Source organism: Anomalospiza imberbis, chromosome 11 (assembly GCF_031753505.1).
Source record: "Anomalospiza imberbis isolate Cuckoo-Finch-1a 21T00152 chromosome 11, ASM3175350v1, whole genome shotgun sequence".
Lineage (NCBI taxonomy): Eukaryota > Metazoa > Chordata > Aves > Passeriformes > Viduidae > Anomalospiza > Anomalospiza imberbis.
The window spans coordinates 23,108,066-23,135,334 of record NC_089691.1 but is presented as its reverse complement, the minus strand read 5'-3'; the positions used below and the strand labels follow the sequence as shown (position 1 = coordinate 23,135,334).

Here is a 27,269-nt window from a genome sequence, read left to right as displayed (position 1 = left end):
TTACTGCATTGAAGGGGATCTCTTAAAGCCATACATTACAAGTGTCATTTCCATTTTGGAACTGGCAATTACAAACCAAGGGTATCCTACTGTTCCTAATACCAGTTTTGAAATTCCATGTTCTGCCCTTATTCTGCTATGTGCGTAACCAACTGTTATTCTACTTATGCATGAATGAAATTATTAAATTTAATTCAGTAATACTATAACAGAGCTTAGAGATAATTCTTGTATTAGGATGCATTATTGTGCAAGGTGTTTGTAACTTCACTTCTAAGCAAGGTACTATTTGTAAGAAATTAGTATTTTCTCTATCATAGCAGATTCAGACTTTGTAAAGTATTGGTGCTATGTTACTGCTACTTTTCCTAATTTTAGAAAAAAAAATATGCCTTTTTTGAAGAGAAAGAAAAAAATAGCCTGAAAACTGTCATTACCTGCATTGGAAGTATCATTTTCTCTGTAGTCTAAAAGGCTCTAGGAATACTAGTTTTAATTCTTTTCCCAATACAACTCTAAAAAGCTTTTTAAAAAGTAATGTTCTCTACCACAAAAACCAATGCCTCTGTCTTCCACCAGTCCTGATGTCTTTTGGAATCAGATGCCAAGATTTCAAATTTCTATTAATAAACAGGTCACTAAAAGGTCTGTCTGCAGCAAATGATGATTGATTCAAGTTCAGTTTTGTGTTTCACTGACACAATTTCCAAGCTGGCATCCTCCTTTGAGTTTTCACAACTATTATCACTTACAATTATGTTAAACAGGATATTCTGAAAGGATTATAATGAGTTGCATCCATTTGCTGCTATGATGATCAAATTTGCCTGACACCTAATCACACCTCATCCAGACTAGATTACAGAATCAACAGTGTAATCCTGGCTGTAGTCTGAGTTTCAGGACTATTTGTGCAAATGTACAGAGCAACTGCTGTACTGTACGAACCTAGATTCACTAAGGAAGAGGATTTGTAAAGATATTCTAGTTCTGTGTAGCTCACTGTAGTCAATAAGCTCCTTGTGCATCTATGAAACACATCTGGAGCAGATTCTTACCTATATAAAATTTTAAACCTGTTTATTATGCTTGTTAGGTAGCAGAACCATCCACCAACACAGAACATCTCCAGGGGATCCCTGTGTGTGACAAATGTGCCTTGGCTCTGCTTGGCTCCATTTGCGAAACTCCCACACGATGATTGACACAGATCTTTTTCTGAAATGTCTATCTGCAATGTTTTTATGAATTCTAATTCTTTGGGCAAGTAGTACTGCTTAAATATTTAATTATTGATGTTCTCCAGTGTGTGCCTTTGTGCAGAAATCACCAACTTGGCTGCCTGAAAGCCACTGACAGCCTATAACTCAAGAACCATCACTGCCAGCAGAAAAGAGCAATACTAGGAAGCATGACTGTTAAATAGTTCCAGGTAGATTTCTGCATCTCAGCTTGGCCATAAGAATGAAAACATTACTCTCTGCCTTAAGCATGGGCATAATCCTGGGGTACCTATCCCTCTGTCTTAAGGACAAAGTGAAACACCTTTTTGTTTACCTTTGCACCTGTTTACCTTTGCAGGTAAACACCTGTTTACCTTTGCAGTAAACAGGAAGAAGAGAAGTAAAACTGTGCCTCAAGGGAGATGGGCAAAGTAGCTCTGGTTTAGACCCTGGCAGGGATCCACAGTGTCCAAAGCCTTCGGTCTAACCTGTGCTCTAAATGTGACATTGCTCTGGGATTACCCACCTTACACAACTGACTGCCAAAGCACGAAGTTAAGAAACATGCCAAAGATCAAAACAAATCATTTGTAGTAGAGCAGTGGTTTCAGCTTTGCTTCCCAGACAGTGGTCTCCCCAGAGAAGTGTACTTCTCATATTCTAAGATGACCATCAGGTGACCAGCTGAAAGTCGCTTCTAACTTGTATTTTTTCCTTCCCTTTATTAATGAAGTTCTAGGTGGTTGGCTTATTCTGTCACTGATTAATAGAGACGAATAAGTCTTACAGAGGGTTGAGTGAAATCAGAGGGTCTTATGCTGCTCAAAGATCACAAATACAAAGCGAGTCCACTGAAGTCAGGGTGCATCCTCCCCAGTTTTACATCATTGTATCCAAAGTCAGACTGTCACTGAAATAAGTCATTTTATAGAGGAGAATAGGGCAAAAGTGTTGGGCAGTTTCACAGTCAGAGGCCATTTGTACTGTGACTAGGGATTACTCAGCAAATAATTTGAAACCTATCATGATAATTAATGCATGTGTTCCTTGTTAGCATCTGTCCCTTGACAGAAATGCAGAATGGAATTTCAACATAATGCAGATGTATGGTGTGCATGGTCTGGGAAGGAAAAGAAGAGTTTCACAGCACTGTCACTGCCAAGCACTCAGGTCTTCATTATGCCCACCTCCTTTGCATTGCAAGGATTCAACATAGCAAAAGGTTACCACAGAGGGGGAATGGTAGGGTGATGGAGATCAACAGGGCTATGATTTAGCAAGGGAAAGAAGGAAAAGAGAAGCATAAAAAGAATCTTAAGGGAAACCTCTGCTGGGGCTGTTGGATATAAAAGCTCTGGGGTGCCTGTGAAGCTAATGATTTATTGAAAGTAAAAGCTCTATGGTGGCTTACATGTGATGATATTAATACATTCAAAGGCGTCTCTAAAGTGTAAATCTGCCTTTAATAATATATTATGTATTATCGGCCGCCCCATTGTACCTTCTGGCACGGTGGGGCACTGGGTGTGGTGCAGCTGAGCGTCAGCTCTTGCTAGTTCATTGCCAGGTCATCTCTGGGGAGGAACTGTTCCCTGTTTACAGGAAATGCAGGACAAGGGCCAGAGGGCCGGGCTGAGCACAAGCTGAGGCCACCACAGCTCACTGCCTCTCCCTCATGCCTGGGAGAGCAGGAAGGGGGTATGCCACTAGTCCGAGGCCCAAGGACACTGTGTTTTGTTTCCTGGCATGTCCAGCTTTTACTGCTGCTTTGTTTTACCTAGTGTAAACCACAGGACTGGGGAGAGTAATGGTGCTCACAGACAGCGGTGCACCCCAGGGTATGTCACTGAGCCTGAATTGTGGATTGGCTACACAGTTGCCTCAAAGCAAAAGCCTCAAAGCTATCCATCCTAGCACGACTGGGACAGGGCAAGCGAAACCTCACTCTCTGGCTTTCTCTTATCCCTTCTCTACTGATAGTGCCGCAGGCTGGGCCAGAGGACATTCCCTAAGATGGAGCCCAAACACCTTTGTGCTCCTCACTTCCTCCATTCCCTTCCAAAACTAGACCTGCACCAGCACTGTTGTTCTGTGACCATCTCCAGGAGCAGTGGTTGAAGCTGGGAGAGTTTTGTCCCTAAAATTGTCTGGAAAACAGCAAAAGCCTTATGCACCTGAACAAAAATCCTCTTCCCCTCTCCTGTATTCTGTACCACAACAATGCAAGAAAGAGCAATATTCAAATTGAAATGCTTGTGGAATTAGAGCACTTTTCTGGCCTTGGCAGGCAAGCAGCTTATGCCTCAGAGTGTGAAATGTGATTACCCCTGTGTTACCTTGTCTTGACAGGCTGTGTACATTATTAGCAGGCCTCATGTCTTTCTTGACCTTTTCAGACTTCGGATACAGTATTTGCCTTGATGGTCTGCCATAGGGAACTGACTGGCTAAACATATGCTGCACTAATAATTTCCTTTTATTGGCTTTAAATGCATTTGGACTTTATTTTCCTTTAGTAATGAGCCTTTCTTTTGCAGAATGAATTAAAACAATCATTTATGGATTGGATGGAATGGATACAGGGAAATAAATAATGAGTTTTAATAAAACAGGGTAATTCAGCACCCCATTGCATCTCCCAAATTACTATCACTGCATTGAGTTAATATTATTTTAATTTTTTGCAATAGGAATATCACTCTCTAAGAGTTTGAACTAGTAACTACTGGGTTTGAGACTTGAGATAGGGATACTGCATGCAGAAGAAAGGTGGATTCAATCATCTTGGCCCAACAATGGAGGGTGGGGGTCTTTGCAGGTGTTGATTATTTTTCCTTCCCACTGGATGGCATCAATTTTATATATGTGAGTTTTGCATAACTCAGCTGTGTCCAGGTGAGATTCTGGTCTTGTATCCAATACATTATAATTAGTAATGAGCTAAGATTCCTGTGACAGAGGAGTTTAAATGGGCGCAGGGTGGGGTCTGTGGATGGGAAGGCTATGGCAGCAACTTAGTAGCCATTTGTAAATTTAGCATATGTGATCTGAGTTGATGTGTCAAGCTTGTCACCACTCAGCTGGCTTCAGGGAAGATATACTTGTGGAGGATGTACTCTACAGAGAAAGAATAACTGTTTGTACCTTCCGAGGTAGTTCATGTAAGCTTGCTTTGCTGATTCAGGTCAAATAATTGCCAATGCAAATACCAATATACACAGAAAAACATTTCAGGTCATAACTGTTGTTCATTTCAGAGTTTTGGTCGATCTAGATGAACTCAACACCACAGCCATTCTCTCTTTAGCAAATATTTGAAAGGATTGTCTTTTAGCAGTCCAGAAACATGGTTTTGCTAATGAATGGATGAAACATCCTAGACAAAGAAAACCATTCTGTTACCCCACAACAGGCAGAGCAGAAGTCAGTGCTTACCTCAGAAACCCAGTCAATTCACTTTCTTCCTATTGCCACTATGTATAAACTATGTATAAAGCCCTGTGTTGATAATTACTGACAAAAGCACCTTTAATATACTGATTCCACTGTAGGAATGGAACCAAGGATGTGATTTCTAGCCTCTTCTACTGCTTTCTTCATCTTGTGGTGAAAGTTTTGGCCAAATACTGTTATGATCTTTACTTTCAGACACTTTTGAAACCATAAGAAATGTTCAGAAAATATATCGGGGGCTCTTAGGCCTTCAAGTATATTGGTGGTAATTAATTTGCATCATCCAATTTGCAGTTTGCAACAGATGCAAAGAAAATAACTGTTCTTTCCCTGTCCTGACACTGACTGAGGAGATACAGTGAAAGACCACAGGGAGGCAGCAAGGAGGTAATCCAGGTAGACCAGGTATCTGAATGCTGAACAGATACCTGTTAACTAAATGATGTCACAATGGTTGAAACATCAGCACACCCTGGACACTGTTTTTGGGACTCATTAAGCAAGGTATACTTTGCTGACATCTTGAGTTTTATTACCTGGGATCATCCTTTAGGCATTATATACCTTATGGAGACAAATTATGAATACATTTCAAGTATGAACACAGCAGAGGTTCCTTAAGTGCTGCACTTGTTCATACCCTTCTTTAGACTGAAATACATTGAAACTTACTTCCAAAAGAAATCAGTTTAGTCCAGGGAAACTAATTCAGGTTGACTGGTGATGATGATTATTGATAAGCCACCCAGTGGCTTTCTTTTCCAGAAATTACATTTTATAATATGGAAATCCAATTATAGAAGTCCCCTGTCCTGGGACAGACACATGAGAATGATGGAGGTGCTCAGGAGCTGTGATAGGGTAATCTGGATGTCCTCACTGGCCACATCACACTTGTTTTGATCTGAGATGGGTTCAGTCACAGGAGTCTCCCGCTGACCTGCTCCCTCCCATATGATTAAGATAGAGGGAATCTCCCCCTCTACTCTGTCCTCCTGAGACTCCAGCTGGAGTAATGCATACAGGTCTGGAGCTTTCAGCAAAAGAAAGACACGGACCTGTTAAAATGGGACCAGAGGAGTGGGAAAAAAAAAAAAACAAACAAATGCTCAGAGGGCTGGAGCACTTCTGCTATGGAGACAGGCTGAGACAGCTGGGGATTGTCAGCCTGGAGAAGAGAAGGTTTGGATCTCATTGTGGACTTCCAGTACTTAAAGGGCGCTTTTAAAAAAGAGTTAGGGTGTCTTTACATGGGTGGATAGTGATAGGACAAGGGGGAACATTTAATGGTTTTAAACTAAAAGAAGGGAGATTTAGATTAGACATTAGGAAGAAATTCTTTACCTAGAGAGTGGTGGGTTGCCCACTTTCCATCCAGTTGGAAAGCTGTGAATGTTGGAAAGCTGTGAAGACCCCATCCTTGGAAGTGCTCAAGGCCAGGTTGGATGAGGCCCTGAGCAACCTGATCTAGTGGAGGACGTCCCTGCCTGTGACAGGGGGATGGAACAAGGTGATCTTTAAGGTTCCTTCCAATACAAATCACCCTATAATTCTGTTCTATGATTCTGTGATCACTGTGGCAGTAAAACTGCATGACATCTGAACCCTGCACAAATGCTTACTGCTTCAAGGAGATGCTGTATTGCTCTTGACTGATCAACAAATTTCTAGCACACTTCCACTTTCAGCTGCAGAATCAGTTGCCAGGTAGAAATATGCTATAACTCTGTCCCAACACACATGATGATACTTATAGGCACTAGGGTGGATCTACTGCACTAGCATTTGAAGGGACATTGCCAGCATATTTCAACAGCCTAACTAGCTGCACTTCGTATGTACAAGGAGCCACTTGGTGGAAAGGATGAATACTCCACAGGTATCATAAAGCATAGCTGAGTATTATAAAGCAAAGGACTCCCCTTCTCCCCTCATGATTGCTGCTGAAGCAGAAGGCAAGTGAGATTTATGAGCCTTTCTTTAGGATGTGTGACTTAATTCATTGCAAGCAAACTGCAAACAATCTGATCATTACTGGTATCACCCCAGCGGAAGTCACAGGCCTTAAGTTTAGATTTTCACCAACTCAGATTTGTTTGGTTTTCTTTGTCTGTCTGTTTGGTTTTTTGGTATTTTCATGCAGTTGGTGACTCTAAAGAAGGAAACAAAACATCTCTTGGGAGTGTGGCCAAGAGACGAACATGCAGCCAAGTGCATTTGTATTGTTTTGCAAACAAGAATACATGCTCTTCATAGGCCATTATTATAATAACCTTGGCTGGGTACTTTTGCCACTGTTAAACCACCCACTTAAATCCTTGTATCTCATTAAAGCTGACTGTATAACTTCTAAAAATCTTTAAAAATTGATGTGATCATTGCTGAGGAATGGGTTAGAATTTACAAGGTCATTTGAAGGACAGGTGTGAAAATAAAAGAAGGGTATGTATCTCTTTTAGAAGTGCACAATCAAGCAAGAGAAAATAGTTTTTTTCAATTTGTTCTGAGAATCATGTTCTGTGAGCTCACACCTGTTGTGTATCTCAGCAGTGCTCTCTCATGCATGCACCATTTGTGCTCAAACTTCTCAGCCTGTGTTCTGCAGGGTTCACAGGTAGTAGAGACTTGTGTCTGGACTTCATTTAAAATCCTCTAGTGCAATGATTAGTTCAGCTTCCCTCTCCGTGATGGCTTCATCCTCCTCTCAGTCACTGAGGTCACTCGAGGTCAAATGTAAGCATACTATAGGGGCAGGATAACTGGAGAGTATGTAGACTCCAGAACAATTTTTCTGATGTAGCTATACATGTGCACAGGCAAAAGTACACAAATAGCTAATAGGGTGCATCCATACAGCTTCTCCCTACTCTACACCTACCAGAAGCTCTACTAATTATAATGTTACTGGTGCTAACTAAAAAGACTTTTGCTGCACCGCATCCTCCTGCATTTATTCAGTCAATTAAATATCAGACTGTCCCAGAAGGCCCATTGCTCCCTTTGTTGTGATGGCTTACTCTTGGAATGATGACAGACAATTGCTGAATGAGCAGCAGATAATGTTCCAGCAATCTGTTCTCATCCAGCCAAATCATTACTACAAGGAAGATAATTAATTTGGGATTACTGTGTCTATTGGGATACTGCAAACTCTTGGACTATCTCTTCCCTTATTCTTCACACCCACACTTTTATTTGCATCTTCCATTGCATTTAAGTTCATTGCTTCCAGTAAGCTCAGTTACCAGTGCTTTTAATGAACTAAAGAAAAGTATCACTTAGTCATTCCTGGGCACAATTCAAGCCTTCAGAAGCTAGGAGTGCTAGGAGATCACAGGAGCATAGACATAAAAGATGACATGTGAGCTCATTAGATTAAGTGCGTGCAGAGTATCAGGAAAGGTGCACTTCCCAGGAGCTCCTGTGACAATACAGAGCCATCTCAGAAGTAAAGACCTGAGTGCTATTGGAGTGGTCAGAGAAGAGGAGAATGGAGATGGTGGCACAAATTATACCTGTGGCCATCCTGTGTCCAAATGAGATCCATAACACTTTGAGACTTCTCTTTAAACTTAAGTTTGTGCCACTGGGATGCAGGTCTACTGCAAACAAAGCCCATGCAATAGCTTAGTAATATTGCAAGTTCTGCCACTGTAGGAACCTTCAATAATGCTATTCATAATGATTACAAGACTAATATACCGAGGCATTCTTCCCAAATTATAATGTGTTCTCATATCAACATAATGCAGTCATTTATCAGAGACAGAGAAAAGGAAGCAATACCGTAATTTCATGTCTTCTGGGACAAACAATTACAAACTGCAGAAGGACTATGTGAGTAGTCTGAGTAGTACTGAGACTGCCTAAATTATTAATAAGTGTCCTGAGCTGTTCCTGTATTTATCTTGCTCTTGTGCTGAGGTCCCTCTGCTGCTGAAGCTGGACAGGTTTTCAAAAGTGTGGTGATGCCATCCACACTGAAAAACTGCAGATACTACTAATAAGCCATAGTAGATAATGTTGAGGAACAGCATTACTGCTTGGCCCTTTGCCCAGCCATGGCAAATGCACTGGGTGGCCTGTGAGAGCTCCTAGACTCTACACATGAGGAAAAAGCTGGAGGCTGAACAGAAAGGCTGACTGCCACACTTGCATGGGAGAGAGGTAAATGCAGATATGTAGGGAATTTCCTTTCTGAAGGAAAATAGGAATCTGGTCAGTGACCTTGGGAGTCTCATCATTGTCGTCTCACTTACGCTTGTCTTTGCCCAGCCTTCTGTTACTCTAGTATTGGCTTTGATGCCTTGGGTTTGTTCACATCTGGGATCTCCAAGTAGACTAAAGAAAAATAAAGGGATGAAGCAGAGATGTGAAAGGAAGTTAGTGTTTCAGAGGAAATGAGACATATAGAAATAATATAAACTGAGTAATCCAGGCCTACATTACAGACTGACCTGGCTGGCCAACACATCTACTAGTAAACATGGAGATGTCAGATTTTGTTTCTCAAGGCAGAATACTCACCTTCTTGGCTGAACATGGGAACCTTGCCCTGGAAATGTAAAAAGCTTGGGGCCACTGTGGTATATAAGCTGTATATAAACTCCCAGAATCACACTGTGGTCAGAAAAACAAATCTGATCCTTGAATGTGAAAACTCAGTAAAGTCAGGTAGGAATAGATGGGTATTACAGCTGATAGATACGGCTTGGTATCCATCTCCTGCCAGTGCCAGAATAATGAGTTATGTGTTGCAGTACCAAGAACAGTATCAAAACTCGATGGCAGCAAAAGCTGATGCTAAAATGATTGGTAAATTGAATAATGTTAATGCATAATTGGATGAAGTACAGAGATTTTAGAATTATTAAATCATAAGTGGCATGACATAGTAAGAAACCAAAATCTTTGTCTATTTAATATAAAAGTCAAAATTAAGGGTCAACTTGAATACAGTTTGTGAGTACACAGTAGCAAAATCTGGAAGACTGGCCACCAGTTCAGCAAAGGTTTAACAAGATCCAGCAACTGGAGTTTGGAGCTAGGCATGTATAGATCAGCTTTAGTCATGCTTTGTGGAGGTTTTGAGATCACTGGCAATTTTAATTGAAAATAATTTTTTTAAATAAAATGCTGTGAAGCCACAGGCCTGCATTGCACTGGGCTGTATTTTACACCAGGTCCAGTACTATTACTGCACAGCTTTCTCTGGGTTTCTGGAGCTGAATTCATGCCCCCTTGAAACAATCCAAGGATTCTGGAACCTGAGTATCTTGTAGTTTAATTGATGACATTAGTATTACCAGTATACTTTTCTTGTCCTTTTGATGTTTTCTCAGAAAACTCATTGTCACAATATCTAACTTCCATTTTAAAATGTTAGTGTGATTTTACTGAATCTATTTTGAGGGGTTGGTTGACTAGGGAGGAACAAAGCAGTTCTAGTTCCAACTAAGTATGACGTTTTTACTCCAAACTGGGCCAGAACACTCTTCTATTGGGGAAGCTTGAACAAGTTCAGTTAACTTTTCATTGCTCCTTTCAGAGTCTTCTGCTTGTCTAAATGGTTGCCTTTGAACCTAGCAGCCAGAAAAAACAGGCTTGATAGATTTTGCTTTCCAAGTTCTGCAGGGATTCTATTTGTCTGAGCAACAGTGAGTCTGAGAATAACACCATTGAACTAGTCTGTTCTGTTTTTCTGCAGTGCCTACACTGAGCCCTACAAGGTGTGCCCAATCTCTGTGACACCAATGGAAGTTGTCACATCAGATGAGGAACAAAACAGTTCAGAAGATGATGAGAGCAGCCTTGGTGATCCCAGTCTCACCAACAAGGTAAAAAAAAAATCCATGAAAATGGTTACTCCATGAAATCTGGAGAGGAAGAAGCAATTTGCAGAAGATCCTGGGTTCTTAGCACTCTGCTTTTTGTCTAGTGCTCATTTAGAAATGGCAGAGCTATTGGTCCTTTACTCCACCACTGCACTTGGAATAATTTACCTCTACAGCGCCTGGCAAAGGGAAAGAATGTAGTCTGAAGATGGACAGTGGAGGCAACATAAACAGCAAGAAAGGCCTGACTTGGATGTCAGGAAAGTGTCCCACTCCACAGCATTTAGTTGCCATCTTGAGAATTTAAAATTACATTGAGTCAAAAAAGATGGAGAAGACTTGCACTGTGCACAAACAGGGACCAGTAAGCAGAGTCTCAAAGGTCTCAAAACAAGTGGGGCAGCTACTGACTCAAAAGCAGCAGTACATAAGAATGTCTTTGCTGCTCCTTACACATTTTCACTGGTTTCCAGACTCCAGGAATCATTCTGTTTTGCAAACCTTTAACATATTAAAATATGCCCTCGTGCACACACAAAACTGAAATGTTCTGGAGTTGGGAACTACAGATTTGTGTGCCTTGAGGAAGCACCTACTTCAGATGCCTTTCAAGGGACAACTCTTGATTTATATAATTACACAGATCCTCCAGGACAGCTGCAATCTAGCTCTTCAAGGATGGGATCTGGAAGACAGATATGGACAGATATGCTTTTCCTTCACTCTCACTGATTCACAGAGCTAACCTGAAAAAGTGAATTGTTCTTATAATGCCTCAGTTTACTTACCATTGGCACTACTGTAAACTGCTGCATAGTGCATAACAATTACAAAAGGGGCATTATGAAGTCACTCAGATACTGAGGCTTATAAAACTGCTATTAGCCTCTGATTGTGACGGTAGCACTCTTGTCTGAGTACAATCAAGCTACAATACAGCTACACTGAACCATCTCTGAAGTACAACACACACATAGTAAAATGCATGAGGAGATACATTTTGTCCATGTTAGCATGGCAAGTTAGTGGCACACACAGCCGATGGAGCTTCTGCTTCCATGTTTTCACAAGTTGCCCTGCTTTGAAATTCAGACAGTACTCCAAAAGAGTACTCCAGAGAAGTGACTTGCACAATGCTTCCGGTTTAGAAAACTGTTCTGTGATCTACTTGTGCTGCTGTTAGGCCAAACAACTCCATCCTAGCCCCATGGAGGCAGCTTTGCCCCCAGCCCCACATTTTTTTTAAGCTGGATCTGTTTTGTTCAGTTTTGTAAGGAGACCAGTCTGGTTCTCCTTATGTGCTGCTGTTAGGCCAAACAACTCCATCCTAGCCCCATGGAGGCAGCTTTGCCCCCAGCCCCACATTTTTTTTAAGCTGGATCTGTTTTGTTCAGTTTTTTAAGGAGACCAGTCTGGTTCTGATCAAGGTCATACAAACAGCTGGGTCAGCACAACTGAGAGCTGGCACTATGCTTAGAGGGGAGTGACTGGCACTGTCACCAAAGTGCCATCAATCTTTGTGATTAATATGCCATAGGTAAAATTCAGGGACTTCAGTGTCACATGGCCTGTCCAGAGTAAGTCTCAGGGTGTCTCTACGTATTGTCTGTCTTGGTTTTATTTAATTGCTGTTTGTTTAACCAGGAAATTAACTCTGAGATACACAGCAGTGTCTCTATACAGATTTCTGGGAGCAGGGGATATAGTGGGTGCAGGTCCCTCAACTATTCACTCTCTGAACCAAAGTCCAAGTGATAATTATAAGACTGCAAAGCTGCCAGCATTTTAGAAATCTTTACTCCCTGCAGCCAGTCATGTGCCTAGTCCTGTGGTATAGCTCTCTCCCAGCTCCCTCTTCAGAAGCTGCCCTCTGGCAAGCTTCAAGCCTTTGCTTAGCAGATGGAGGCCATGGCAGCCATGTAGGGACCCTTGACTTTCTGCTTCACTGAGTCTTCTTACCAGCATACTTGGTCTGGCAAGCAATGTCACAGACTTGATACTGCACTCAGTTCCCCTGAGGCCACTTTAGGTCACTGAGGGCAGCATTTCTTTGTAACTACTAGACCACTGTTTTAGCTCCTTACTTCACCACTGCTGAAAAAGTCAAACTTTTCCCAGTACATTCCTTTCAGTACATATTTCTATGCTTTGGCCAGCTCTTACCATAAGGATGAATCATGAATTAGGAGCAAAATACTATTAGCCACTTGCAGCTCAGAGCCATAGAGTTTGCTTCTTTCACAGTTATCTGTGTCTTCCAAGATGCCTGCCAGTTAAATAGATGCCTCTGAGATTTCAAATAATGTTGTCTGTTGAAGTGCTGAACTAATTCTGGAGATATTTACGACCATTTAGTTTAGACACTTTTTTTAGTACGCAATAAAGCCCTTTGCCCCATTTGCTTCTACAGGTCTCACTGACAGCAGTCAGAACAGTTTGGAATATGACCATTTTGATAAAGAACTCCCCTTTCCAAGTGGTATGTCCTCAACAGCTGTGAAACTAGCCTGTTCAAAGTTAGGCACTTTCTGCTTCTTTGACAAATTTTGGACCCATAAAAATCCACAGAAAATTTCACTCCTCCTTCAATAACAAGACATTTTTCAAACTTGCCATCTGGATTAGCAGCTATTATGTTGTACTGTATTACTATTAGTTGAATTGGGGAAAATGGTCTGGAAAGTCCAGGATGCCAGACACCGAACAACAAAGAATCAAAGTCTGGTCACTATTTTTACTATAGAAATACATCAGTTTGAAGTGCTCTCTAACACTGCTTTACTTTGTAGAATAAGAAATCTCTTAATTGCTTCTGACTTCTTCTGTTGACAGAAAGAAGGCCAGTCCAGAGCTTACCTCATTGCCCAGGAACTAATGTCTTCAGAAAAAGTGTGAGTTTGTTTTTATAGTCTACCTGTTGTGCTTGTAAAATAAAAGCTATGCAGTCCACCCTTCAGTATTCATTTGATGGCAGTTAATAAAAGTTTGTCTCTCTCCCCAGATATGTGGAAATGCTCCAGTTGTTACGTATGGTAAGTAAATAATTTTAATCACTGAAACCTAGATACCCTTTTATTTAGCTGCAATTTAAAAGACATAAAAGCACTGAAGGGATTTAAGTGAATCTGAGGAGGAATGGCTTACTGTGAACCATTCAAATCTATTATTTGTCATCTAGAGGGAAAAGCGCTGGCCAACAGTTGGGGCTTCTTGAGACTGGTGTAAGATGCATAACAAGCCTAGTGCAGAGAAGGAGATGGTGATAAATGGGGGTGGACACTCTCCCTTCAGAGTAAGACAGATGGGAACAGAGCTATGAAGCATGGGGATTTGGTTTCAATGGATTCACTCTGCTTGCATTTGAGCTTGTTTTCTAATAATGCAGTATTGGTAATAGCCAGCGTTCTCTGGGTATCCACACTGTGTCACAGTGTTTTGGTTTAAGACAATTCAAGAGGCGGATACTCTAAAATGAGTTACCTCCCCATTGATTTAACAAATCCTTTTCTACCAATAAGGAGAAAGGACCAGGAGTAGATATAAGTGAAAAAATAGCAGTCTATAAAAAAAGAAACAGCAACAGGCAAAAAATAACAGTAATGTTCACTAGTTACAAAGTTGCTGAGCTCTCACGGACTCCTGGAAACAAAAAAAAACTCGAAAAGGCAGATTAACCCCTCTCCCAAGACGGCGCCCTCCGCAACCCAGCGCGTGTCAGAGACAAAGGGAATATGTCAGACAAACCCCCCTCCGCAGACAACTGCATGTGGGGAGACAAAGATGGCAGCAGCCCTCCCCCATCTCGTCTCTCCAGCAGCAGCAGCTCCATTGACAAAGGTGGTGGCACCCTCAGGCGTCTGGAGCTTGGGAACTCTGAATCTGCAGTGCCAGCCTCTCTGCCTGTCCCTAGGCTGGCAGCATCCAACCAGCCTCCAGGCCACGGGAGCTAGGGAGAAAACAGACTCTCAAGCGCACAAAGAACAGTGGCTCAACCCCAACCAGTGCCGGCCTTGCACTGCAGGCAGATGTTGCAAAATTCACTCTGAAAGCCTTTGATTTTGAAATACAGCCTCTCAGGTTGCTATGGTTGCCACCCAGAAGCAGCTCCCTCCTAAGGCCAGAGGGAAACAAAAACAAACCAAAGCCTCTTCCTGCACTGCCTCAGCTATCTTGCCCTGCAAGAACAAAAGGGAAAAGGACAAGAGCCAAGAGAGCTCTGCTTGGGCAACCTTAACTTGAAAAAGATGGGCACCCTCTGGTGCTGCTTCTGGCTGTGCCATGGGGTGGGTCTTAGTGAGACTAACAATTTTGGTCTCAGATAGGTATGGAATACTAAAACATTCTGGGTTAGCCAAGACACACAGCTAATTACCATGGGGAAAATACAGATTCTGGTGTCAGAAACATGTGAAAACACCCAGAAATACTCACTTTTAGTGCCTGTTAGAGAATTCTTGCATGGCATAAACTGACTGGTAGCTTTGTCCTGGAATACTCTGTGTCCCTTTAACAGATCTCCATCTGCTTCCCTGGAGACTGGTACACAGCCTAGGTGGCCTTGCTGTCAGTATCTTTCTTGGCTGTTAGTTGAAAGGTAGTAAGGAATTATAGCCACCACACAAAGCATACTGCTGCTATTTCCACTGCTGCTTGAAAATAAATTTCCTGAGAAGGGAAAAAGTAACCCCAAGTTGTCCTTGGAGGACACCCCAAAAACTTAGCAGTGGAACAGGAACTCTGATGGAGACAAAAGTAATGAGGTTAGAATTCAAAGGCTACTATGTGTGACGATATCACTGAATTGGGAGGAGCTGTCAATTCCCTCAAGGGCAGAAAGGCCTTGCAGACAGGCCACGACAAATTAGATAGATGGGCCATCATCAACCATATGAAGTTTGACAAGGACAAGTGCCAGATTCTGTGCCTGGGACAGGGCAACCTTGGCTGTATATACAGACTGGGGAACAAGAGGCTGGAGAGCAGCGCTGTAGAAAGAGACCTGGAGGTCCTGCTTGACGGTCAGTTGGATCTGTGTTAGCTGCACCCTGGCAGCCAGGAAGGCCAAGTGTGTCCTGGGGGGCATTAGGCACAGCAGGACCATCAGAGGATTGTCCTGCTCTGCACTAGTATGATCTCACCTCATGTCCTGGAGGCAGTTTTGGGCACCACATTATAAAAAGATATTAAGCTATTAGACTGTCCAAAGGAGGCCATGAGGATGGGTGTTGCGGTGTGGGGACATGTTTGGAGGGGAAGCTTTATGAGTAGCTGAAGATACTTGGTTTGTTCAGCCTGGAGAAGGAAAGACTGAAGTCAGACCTCATTGAGATCTTCAACATCCTCTTGAGGGGCAGCAGAGAGGCAGGTCTAATCTCTTCACTCTCATGATTCAGGAGAATGTCTGGAGCAGAATGAGCAGAGGTTTAGGTTGGGTACTAGGAAAAAGAGTTTTCACCCAAAAGGCCATTGAGTACTGAAACAGGCTCCCCAGGGAAGTGGTCACAGCACCAAGCCTTTCTAAGAAGCATTTGGACAATGCTCTCAGCCACAGTGTGGAATTCTTGGTGCCCTATAAAGGGCCAGGAGACAGACTTGACAATCCTGATTGGTCCCTTGCGACTCAGCATATTCTGTGATTCTGTGATATTGCTGCCTGCTCATTGTGCCTCTCAAGCAATCTACCAAAGCAGCAGAACCAGACACTTTAAGGGACTTAGATGCTTAGCTAATTAATTTGCTAGTACTTTGATAAATTGGCAATAACCTGCCTAGCCATTTTCCTCTTCTGTCCTGGCTATCCTCTGATTTCTGCACCACCATACACATTATTTGACACCAGTGAGACAAAGCACTGGTGTTATCCGCTGTTCCCTGGGGAAGCCAGGGTGCTTTCTTCACCTGTGGGATACAGGGCTTCTGACCACAGAGAACACTCAAGGAACTCCTTACTGAAATTAATTATTTCTTAAAGTGTCACCAAGAAAAAGAAAAGGAAAAGGCTCTGCCAGCTTCAGAGAAGAGAAATATCTATACAGGAAATTATCTTGCACAGAAGATATTGTTCACTCTACACCTTCGTTAAAATATTCTTCATCTATTTAGTTTTCCATTTCCCAATACATTTGTGCTTTGGTACGTTATAGACAGCATGTAAAAGCAGACCTATAAAGGTGCATATACAGTGGAGGGAAAGCATTTGCTAGAGGTATCTAGGAGAGGCCTCTCATTTGCATTACATCCCAGCATTTTCCATCCACCTCTAGGAGATAAAAGTGGCTTACTAATGCCAGAAGACTTTTCAATATATATATCCAAACTTGAAATGCACTTCAGTGCCTTTATCCACAGTATAAATGGCTGCACACCCTCATGGCTGCTATAGCATCATGTTACTGCCAGGCTGCCATGCCTGTGCGATTACTGGGTCAGGAAAGAAATGCTTCAGGACTTTCCCCATCCCTTCCCTTTTTTGCTTCCTCTAGTAAATTGCTGTGTAGTGAGATTTGTTTCCCTGCCTGCCCATCCCGCTGGAGTAAAGGGATCTTAACAATATTTAGCATGTCCTCATTATTTCCCTAGTTATGAAAGAAATTAAGGAAAAGAGAAAGAAGAAAAATAGAAAAGTTAATGTGTCAAATGAAAGTAAGAAATGGGCCTAAAGTAAACCCTTGAATGAATGCACTGGTGGGCCAAGTTAAGCCACTTATAGGTTGTGAAATGTCAGAATAACTGTAACCATGCACTGTGACATTCCCTGTCCCATTTCCATGGCTTAGAAAGTCTAATACAATCTCATCAATTTTAGAACTGGAAGGAGCCATCAGATAAATGAGCAGTCACCAACCATATGAAGTTTAAGAAGGGCAAAATCACAATTTTGATTAATTATTTCCTTATACAGTGGAAAAGTTCTTATGTATCTTGACCTGTACACTCCTTTAGGGGTTACAGGAGACATTTCTTCAGCAGACCGAACAAGCAAGTTTCTCAGATAAGATTTAATTGTTTGTATGAGTTGGCTTTCTAACTAGTGAGGATGTGTGAATGGAACCTGTCCCAGAGAATGAGGGAGAAAAGAGAAACAGGCAGCCTGTTTTCACACTTGTCTGCTAGTTCAGGCACTTTTGATTTAGAAGAAGTCAAAATTCTTTATGGGAACAGGCTCAGAGGGTACGTTTCTGAGTTTCATTGATTGCCTGTCACCCTGGCATACCCCGTCTTTACTGGTATAGGCTGACATCTGTATGATACCTACCTACTGTGGTGGCATTCAGAAATAATCTACAGGTTTCTCCATTGCAAACACATTCCATCTAGAAAACACTGTCACTTTTTCCATCCCACTAAATGTTGGATCTTTATATTTGCCTGTTGCCCAGTGTATTGTTCAGAATATCTAGAGAAACTATTACCAATATTACAACATGCAAGTCCCTTAGAATGTAGGGGTAATGTTGGTTATTGCATAACCAAAGCAATATTTTCAATACTGCCATGACACTAATCTACAGTAATCTAATTACTCCTTTTTCCATATTTGAATAGTTTTAAGAATAGTCACATCAGCAAAAAATCATACTTTCCTGTGCACTTGCTGTTGACACAAGTCCACTGGCAGATTTCAGAAGCAACCAAGAAGCCCACAGTCACCAAATTGCTCTCAAGGTACAACACACCATTCATGGCCAGTTAGGACCTTCCTTGACAACATTCCTCAACCCAGGCATGCATTTATGTTTCCCATCACCAACTTTCTCAAGAAAACAGTTTCTAAATGCTTAGCATCAAATCTCAAGTTTCATCTTCTCATGTAAACTCACATATTGGTAAGAAAGGCAAAGAACTACACCACACCCTAGCTGCTTTGAGAAAGGAAAAAAAAAAGGCTTTTCTTAAGCCTGCAGCAAGAGCAATTTCCCTTCTCATTTCCAGGCTTGGCTAGTGCTGCTGTTCATTCAGCATAACAGATTCTGTTTGGCCTTTCAGTGGAGACTTTAATAAACTGATTGATTGCCAAAATGATGACATTTCCATACACCCACTCTGCTATTGAACTGAAAGACTGGAAACATTGTGTTAGCTCACAAACTTGGTATCCGTTGGTGTGGTAGTAGTGATAACAATCTAAAAGGTTAGCTGTTACTTGCCCTGCTCAAAGGTAATACAGTTCTGAAGCAGTGAGTTCAGGACTCATTCTGGTCTGAGCAGGTGGAACTGGCAGGGCCTTCTAGTCCAAGCTGATGACCTCTTGGTACTCACAATTTTTCCAAAGTCAATTAGTCTTTGAATTTCCTTCAGGATCATTGAATCTTCAAACTTTATCATTCTGTCTCCTATTATGCTTCCCCAGCAGTCCAGGCTGCACTTGACATCCTTTTCTTAGTACTTGCTCCTGAACAAAATGCTGCAGGTGGCTTTCTCAGCCTAAAATTTCACACCAAATTTCAAATCAAGATGGTTTATTTGCTTCCCCTCAGCTGGTCTGTTTCAAATGGCTTTACAAGATGTCACAAATGAAACCTAGTGTGACTCAGATTGCTTCAGGATCCCAGCCTGTATGGGACCAAGCATTTGCCTGATAGTGTATCATGGTCATGTTTATTTTGCCGTTCATTTTTGATAGTGGACCATGTTCATGTTTATTTTGCCTTTGGCTTTTGTACATAAAATCTTTGTGTTTGCATAAACCCCTTTGAAGTTATTACTTCCCTCCAAGATATTTTCTGAATTAAGGACAGCTCTGCACTGAAAAGACATCAGCCCCAACATTTCCTTTGAAAAAGAAAATTGACGCTGTTTCCTGGTTTGCATTTTCCTCATAACAATGGACCACAATTGTTAGAAACACAGATTTATGCTTCCTAAGCATTTGGAGATATAGCTATGAATATGACAAGGATCGATATGTGCTGTTTCTCCAGCCTTAGGAGCAGTTTGGAATTCAGCCCGGCACTGAACATCCCAGTGTTCGTGACTGCAAAATAAATCTTAGAATGTAAAAAAGAATAAAATAATCTTAGTGCTCAAGCCTCTAACTTAAGTTTAAACCTCATTGATTAAACTCTACTTTCAGAATTCTTGTGCGTGGCACATTCTCAAGAACCAAAAATAACTGCCTAATTTAGGAACCACTGCTACATGCTAGACAAAACAGAATTCCATCTTTCTGATTATTTACACTTCCATTGAATGATTTGCTGAGTCTTTTTTGCAACTGTGAATTTCTTGGATGATGTTCAAAGTTCTGCTGGACCAATAAAGTCATTACTTCCCTAATAAAATGTTTTAGCAAATGCAACTTGCTGGCTAAGCAAAGAGCTAGCTGACTGTTAGTCCCTCTGAAGCTTTTATAACAGCCTAAGGACACACTGTTACAAAAGAATAGCCTGCCCTCACTTACACTAGGCTGATGTTCTTATTATTCATTCATTTATTTATTCATTGTTGTGTTCACCAGCAGTGGGAAAATAACTATGTATTGGCCAGGGAGCTTCCACAGCGGGAATGTTGAGCCAAAATAGCTTTCAGATAATCTGTATATCTCTTAAAAGCAGAAGGAAGCCACACCAGCACATCTGGATCAGGACACTACCCAGATAAAAAGCTGCACTGATACAGTATTATCAGTGCATACTGTACAGTCTGCTGGTTCTGAAATTCATTTGCAGTGTTTTGGATGAATGTGTCTATTTGGCTGCATATGAGTGTGTGCTGAGGTCAGGGTTCCTGACCTAGATTGTACCCTGTGTGGCAGGATAAGAGACTAATTGTGGCTGCTGCAGTAGCATTTTCTGCTGTTCATCTGGCATTGTTTCTGCTGAGTCCAGTAGTGAGAAATGTGAGATCACTGCTCCATACAGATCAGGCTGTCTTTTCCCCCTTTGAACCCTTCACCCTCCCCTCAAGTACAATGCCTAGCTGTCCAAAGGAGCTTTGGATTCTGCAATATGCAGAATCTATTAAATCCACCTTCATTCTAGAAGTGAGAGTGGTTGTAAAAACCTGCACCATGTTATGCCATTAGTGTAGACTTTACTTACATAATTTGGGCTGCAACAAGATTTCCTGTTGTCCTCCCTAGGCGCCTTACAAAGTGCCAAATATGATGACTTCCCATTAGTATCAGTCCATTAAAATAGCAGCTTGACTAGGGAAGCAATTGCAATTCTAGATATGCTTGTTAAATTATTTTGTATGCACATCTGTTGATGTATGTATGTATTTTGCTGAAAAGCATAGAAGTCTGGATGCCAGGTGGGTGTTGTGGTGTGAACAAGGTAAAAACACACAGTGTGCAGACATGATTTCTGTAGCTGAAGTGCTGGTATCCCCACATGAAAACAAAGGCAGAAAAATAGCTGTGATCTTCCACTGATGCATCTGCTCTGTACACTCACACCCTTTTTTTTTTTTTTTTTTTTTTCAGTATTATTCCCTAATAGAAACTCACACATCTATTTTGAAAATTGTAGAAATATCCCAGGGGAATTCATTCACCCATCCGACCATTCCCTTTTCTTTAATACAGACTAGAGATATGTGCACAAAAGCTGATTCAGCCATTACAGCAGTAGAGGTCAGACCTCTGCTTTGTGTAAATTTACATCGTTTTTCTCTGGCAGGTGACTGCAAGAAGAGCAGATGTTTAACATCATCAAAGCATTGCATTGCATCCTTTTGAGTTAAGAATTCTTTACCTTATTAACCACAACATTTAGCTAATTCAAAATCTGGGAAGCAGTTCAGCTCTATTTTGCTCTGTAGAACCTTTGTTCCTCCCAATGAGACAATGCAATAAAGAGCAAGCTGAGACTTTGTTTTCAAAACCTGGAATCAAGGTCACCCATAATCCTTAGACTGCAGGCATTCACAGCTTTTTTAATTCAGCCACAATCTAGCAATCTGTTCCTTCTAGTACAATGTGCACTTTTTGTTCACAGAAATGCTATTAGTTTCAGATATTTCTCTTGGCCTAATAAAGAACGGCTTTGCTCTACAATCATCATTTTCTACTGGAACATCACAGTTTCTAGCTCAAATGCAGGCTGATGCTAGAAACACAATGCTGTGAGCCAGTGAGAAGGAACCTCAATCTGCAGAGGAACTGCTGGTCAAACCATAAGACTAAAAATTACTATTAGCAAAGACAATGTTAATGGTAGCAGGCTGTCAGGATCCATCCCCATACTGGCCACCAGTTGTTGGTGTCAGTGCTTGGCACCAATCAATGGTAGCTTTTTACAGTAGAGGTAGAAGATAACTTCAGTCCTATCATTTTCTGACTACCTCTACTAGACTGGTTGTAGTAATCCCCATTGGGATTCATTCATCCCCATTGGATGAACTGATCTAATTTGGCCTGTTCTGTTATATACAGAAAAAAAAAAAAGAAACAGACATTCTGAATCCAGAATGAATTAGTGCACTCCAAGTTATTTTCAAGTAGAAGTTGAAGAAAAGGAGTCACCCAGCATAGCATATACTTATATGTATGTATATATGTACAGACAGGCATTTTTTTCTCCAGGGTAAACTACCTGCCTGATAAGTCATTTAGCTGACAAGAGATTGGTTTTCCTACCTGTCATTAGGGTCCTGCAAGGTTAAATGCTCTCATTTAACTCACTTAGTTAATAAAGGCTAACTAGCAGCAGGGCTGAACCACAGAAATGATAACAGTGTGTATGGGATGTATCCATCTTGCAAAATGTCTGTTTACATGTATATAGGATTGCTACAGTTGAAATTTGCAGGTGGACTCTGAAGCCCATTCACCCCATTGTTGGAGAAAAACAATAGACAAACTCACTGTTTCTGCATCTGTTCACAAAATCCTGGAAGCTAAACCCAGAATTAAATCTTGTCCCATTAACTACACCTCTTGCCCTTTTATTAGAATATCACATTTCATATAGATGTTGAATCCTGTACAGAACTTTCTTGATAAGTGCTCTACCAAAAACCTCTGGTTGCTACCGTTGCTGACTTCTTTGAAAGAGTACCTAGAAATGCCTGCTACAAAAGTATCAAGGTGGCTGATCCTATGTAAATTGGGCTACCTTTCTGTAGCCTGGATCCAGGTACCTAATTTTTTTTTGCCCAAAACCTCACACCCTAACTGTTTCCTGTTAGTATCAGCCAGGACTCCCAGCATCAGTAAAGCATCTCATATCCCAACATCCTGTGGGGAGGCTCATCACCTCAAAGAGGGCATCGGATTCTCTTCCAAGAGCCAATTGTGTGCCAGTTAGGTAGAGCTCCACATAAACCATAAGATCTTGTTGAAACCCTGCATTCCTCCTGGTTTCATACTCTTACAACAAACTCCAGGTTACAGTCCCCATTTACAGCAGAGAACAGAATTCTTCAGAGGCATCTCTGGAGGGAAAAGACATAACTTGTGTGTATTAGTGATGTTCACAAAAAAAAGAAGGAAAAAACCCCAAACCAACAACCTTTGTGACTGTGGGGTTTGATCCTCTTTGTTTCACTTCATTATTTGTAAGGTTTATATCAGGGATGTTAAGGATATGGCCATTTGATGGCTATAAAGGGCTTATTTATGGATGCCCAAAATGTAATGAAAAGGTTTATTATAAAATGTATTTTTATAGCTGAGTTGCTAAACTTCTGTGTCACCTAGGCAGCTTGGGTTATGCTTTCCCATGCACATGTAGGTACAGGCATAAGACTGGTGTGAGATCTGTAGGCTCATCCAACCCTGGATGAGATTGAGCTTTGTAGCTATCACACCAGAGCCCTGAATCTGAGGGCTCATGGTCTGTCCATGAAGCTGTTTTAAGAAAGTTTTGATCCGTCAGAGAATTATATAGACTCAGTGTTTAGTACCTCCTATACTTAGACATTGGGCTTTTGTGAGAGACTTGGAGACCTTCAGGTGCCATGACTAATTACAGTTAGTGAGACTGGAAAAGCACTTTGCATCTTTGCATTTGATTAATAGTCTCACAGACACTCAGGATTTTCAACAGTGACATAATTATTTTTAATGGATGTTTATAGTGATTACTGTTATGCTGCAGGGTTTTTGTTAATCATTAGAAAGCTGGCTATCCAGGCAACTGAAATTTAATTATTTGTCTGAGAATTCATTATAATCAAGGGTACAGACAATTAATAACTAATTAAATCTACTGAGATGCTATGGGAAAAGAGTGTTAATCCTGTTGCTTGTTGTGGTGGAAAGTGGACAGATAAAGAGCTGTTTGATGTTAATTTGGAAAAGATGACATCTTTGTAATGTAATAGATTACTTAAGCACATCACTAGTGAACTACAAACTATTAACTTGTCTAGGCACAATAAGCTGAGAGAACCCTTTAGATTCTTTCCCTTTCCCTGGTCTGGATTAATTATGATGACTGAGGGCTTTGAAAGGTTGCGGATTCCTTTGAGTTAGTAAAAGCATACAGAAGAGAGATTGATTGGTTTAGTTGCTTGAAAGACTTCTGGATTATACACTGGCTGAAACATGAATTTAGGCTAACTCACATCAGAAAAAATTGGAAATTTATTAGCACAACATTGGGATTATTTATGGTACTGGGGCAGGACATGTTGCAGAAATTAGACCCACATAATTAGGAAACATAGTAATACTTTTTCAGAAATCTTTATGATATTGTTTCCTCCAGGATATAGTTAATCAAAAAGAAAACTGTCATCATGATCTTTTTTTTACCTAGTTCTAGTGGCTTTTCAGAAAACAAATGTTTCAGCTGTTATAGTTGATAAAAACCCCCAACATTGTCTATCTGTGACTCTTGGCTATTATCCATTAGATAATCCAGTCATCCCCATTCATAGAGAGCCAGTGTGGACATTGCAGTTGACAGTAACAACAGAAAAACCAGGAATTAATCTGAGGAAATTAAACCTGATCTTGCCTGGAGTCAGTTCCTATCCGTGACAGAGGAATTTTGAAGTTCTTTGACTAGACTCTCTCCTATTCTGTAAAAGCAGAACTTTTCAGCAGGATCACAGTCATACCAATCAGGTCTCACCATGCTGAAATCAATACAGCAACCTTGATTTAATCCGTCAAAAGTGGGAAATCCAATGTAAAGTATAGATGCACAGTGAATGATGAGTTGCTCATACCTGGACGTTTGCAAGTTTTATGGAAGTCTGCTCTTTTTAGACTCCTCCTTAATAACGCTACTTAAAAAAAAAAAAAAAAAAGAAAAAACCAAACAAACAAACAAAAAACAAACAAACAAAAAACCTAGACAGAAGCCAGAGTCATAAAAAATGCCATGATAAATCCGAGTATGGCCCAGGGAAGTTCATAAGATTGTCCCTAAAAGTTCAGGGGACAGAATTTCATTTCTTGGCAACTCAAACCTGGGAAAGTATTTTGCTATGCCCTCTGAAATAGGTGCCTTATTATGTACTATAGTGGGCTATATTTTAATATTGAGGAAATTGCCCCTATGCCTACATAATTTATAAGCCACTTCATGATGAAAACCATTTCTAAGATAAGGAAGAAATGACTCGGGTTTCATAGGGAAAATTATTTGTTTCATACCTTAAATGTTAAGTTCAGAAGTGTAGCTAGTGCAATTTCTAGCACAAGGCATCTAGTTGTTCATGTTTTTCATGTCAAGATGTTGGATCCAATGAGGTGAGAATCTCACCCTTCATTTTTAAAAAATATGTTTTGGGTTAAGAAACACTGTAAAAATGAGACAAATTACACCCAGGAAAGCAGGGGGAAAAGGCAAGGTAAATAAAAAGATACCAAATCATTGCATACATAAGGGTCTTACGGCTTGATCTGGTGAAATATTCCATTTTAGGTTGATAGCATTGTGGAATTCAGCTGAAACAATGTATGAACTAATGGATGAAAGAAAACATATTCTATGATCTCCTTGCCATACTAAACACTATTGCTGTTGATAGCATATTTTTTAATTCTTAGAAAGCATAGTTTAGGAGTCAAGAAATTGTAATAATAATTTCAGAAAAGATATTTTAAGTCTGTTTGCCTCATTTCAATGCTGTTGTTCACAGGATTTCTATGAAGGTATCTTGAAAGTGCTCGGAGATGATGATGAAAATGAACAAGAGGAAGTTAAACTCAAGCAAGGTTTAAGTGAACTCCCTGAAATTTATGAATTACACCAAGACATCCTGGAAGAACTGGAAGAGAGAGTCCTTAAATGGCAAGTACAGAATGGCATAGTTTGATGGCCTTAACATACCCTCCACAGCAGGTTGGTGAATTCATTGGTGTTCCTTTGACCATCCCAGAAGAAATGAACAGAGTAGAATCTGAACTACTTTGGCAGATTTTGCATACAGACAGGAAGGAAGTAACTGTAGAGGGTGTCAGGCTAAGAAATCAAATACTGCAATATATGTGCAGTGAATAGCCCATGACTTTGAAATGGCCCTGTCAGTCAGGGTGAGAACAGCCAGCTTCATATGCATTATCCCCTGCCACTTCTCAGTCATCACCAAGTGGCTTCACACCCATGGCCTGAAGGTCACAGACTCATGCTGTGGAAAGCAGGAGCAACTTACATCAGAACTGATCCTAAAGATCATCTGCTTACAGAAATCTACATAGCAGCTGTGTAGGTCTCAGCAGCTGTGTAGGGACAGCCCCTTGCTCCCAGCACCAAGGCAGGGATCCGCTACCCTAGGCTTCCAAGCCAAACAGACTCCGGCAGCCTTTTAATGTGACTCCATCAAACATCCTTACAGGGAAAAGTCTTTCCATGAGAGAATAAGACCATGAATAGGACAGACAATGCTCCAGAATTCATTCAGCTGAGGAGACCCCTGACTTAAGCTAGGCTGACAGGTTCTATTGAATGATGGACCATGAAGCCCCACACCTCCAACTCGCCAAACTCCAGGAGGCATTGGTCACTGAGAATGGATGATCCTATTTCTGCACAGCCACTGAGCAATTAAGGAAGTCAGTTAAACGAGTAGAATTATTCAGTAACATCCTAGTGTAGGGCACAGGTCTCCTTGCAGCCCTGCTCTTCCCAATCAAAGCATACAACAAGGAAAGGGGAGGCTAAAGGGAACTGTGTTTTGATTTGTGCCCACCAAGGGACTGTTGAGAGAAAGATTTAAAAAGTGTCACTGATAATTTATGATTTATACACTTAGAATACAAACAGACATAGTGTTTCTGGGATCTAAAATGTCCTAGGTACTCTAAAGAAGCCAGAACCCTACTCTAACGGCATGCCAGTTCCCTAAGACAAAAGGAACACAACCATAAATACCCTAAGAGTTCTGTCCGGAACTACTGTGTGGCAATGGGGATAAAAGAGGAGTGTATTGCAAATGCTGCCAGCACAACAGATGTACATATGTTATACGCCTGCACTCAAATAAGTTCCCAGGTCATTACCACACTTGAAGCTTCCAGTAATCTCTTCCCTGTGTCTGCATTCTCCCAGACATTCTGGACATCTCCAGGAACTCACGTTCCTCTTTTAAGTATGAATCCTCTTTTGTGAACTCAGATTTTGTTCTGCTCTCTCCTTGTACATGCTTTATAAATATTTCAACACTGTGCATCTGAATACTGAGACAGATGACAGTGAGGCAGTGCTGAGAAACAGTCAGTGAAGCAGAGCTGAAGATCTGCTATTACAGCAAATGTTATATTCTACCCCACAAACAGTGTTCAAAGCACTGCAGCAACTGGAAGGTCTATTTACAGGAGCAGGAGCCATGTCCTGAAAGGTGCCTCACAGTGCTGCTATGG

General features: G+C 41.1%; 1 protein-coding gene and 1 long non-coding RNA gene across 5 annotated transcripts in view; one reads left to right on the top strand and one right to left on the bottom strand.

The window, feature by feature from the left end:
* FGD5 (FYVE, RhoGEF and PH domain containing 5) overlaps positions 1 to 27,269 on the top strand; it is a 78,556-nt gene that overhangs the window by 18,653 nt on the left and 32,634 nt on the right. The window contains exons 3-6 of the mRNA XM_068202424.1: positions 10,384 to 10,513; positions 13,343 to 13,401; positions 13,512 to 13,542; positions 25,550 to 25,701. Coding sequence (XP_068058525.1) covers positions 10,384 to 10,513; positions 13,343 to 13,401; positions 13,512 to 13,542; positions 25,550 to 25,701 — 372 coding nt within the window. The remainder of the gene's footprint in view (positions 1 to 10,383; positions 10,514 to 13,342; positions 13,402 to 13,511; positions 13,543 to 25,549; positions 25,702 to 27,269) is intronic.
* LOC137480932 (uncharacterized) lies at positions 7,601 to 11,442 on the bottom strand. 4 transcript variants are annotated; one of them, XR_011003184.1, is made up of 4 exons: positions 11,107 to 11,430; positions 8,463 to 8,664; positions 8,192 to 8,275; positions 7,601 to 7,773 (listed from the first exon to the last, which is right to left on the bottom strand). It is a non-coding gene; the product is annotated as an uncharacterized lncRNA (long non-coding RNA). The 4 variants fall into 4 exon arrangements; XR_011003183.1 differs by lacking the exon at positions 7,601 to 7,773 and adding an exon at positions 7,847 to 8,097; XR_011003185.1 differs by lacking the exon at positions 8,192 to 8,275 and having other exon boundaries at positions 11,107 to 11,426.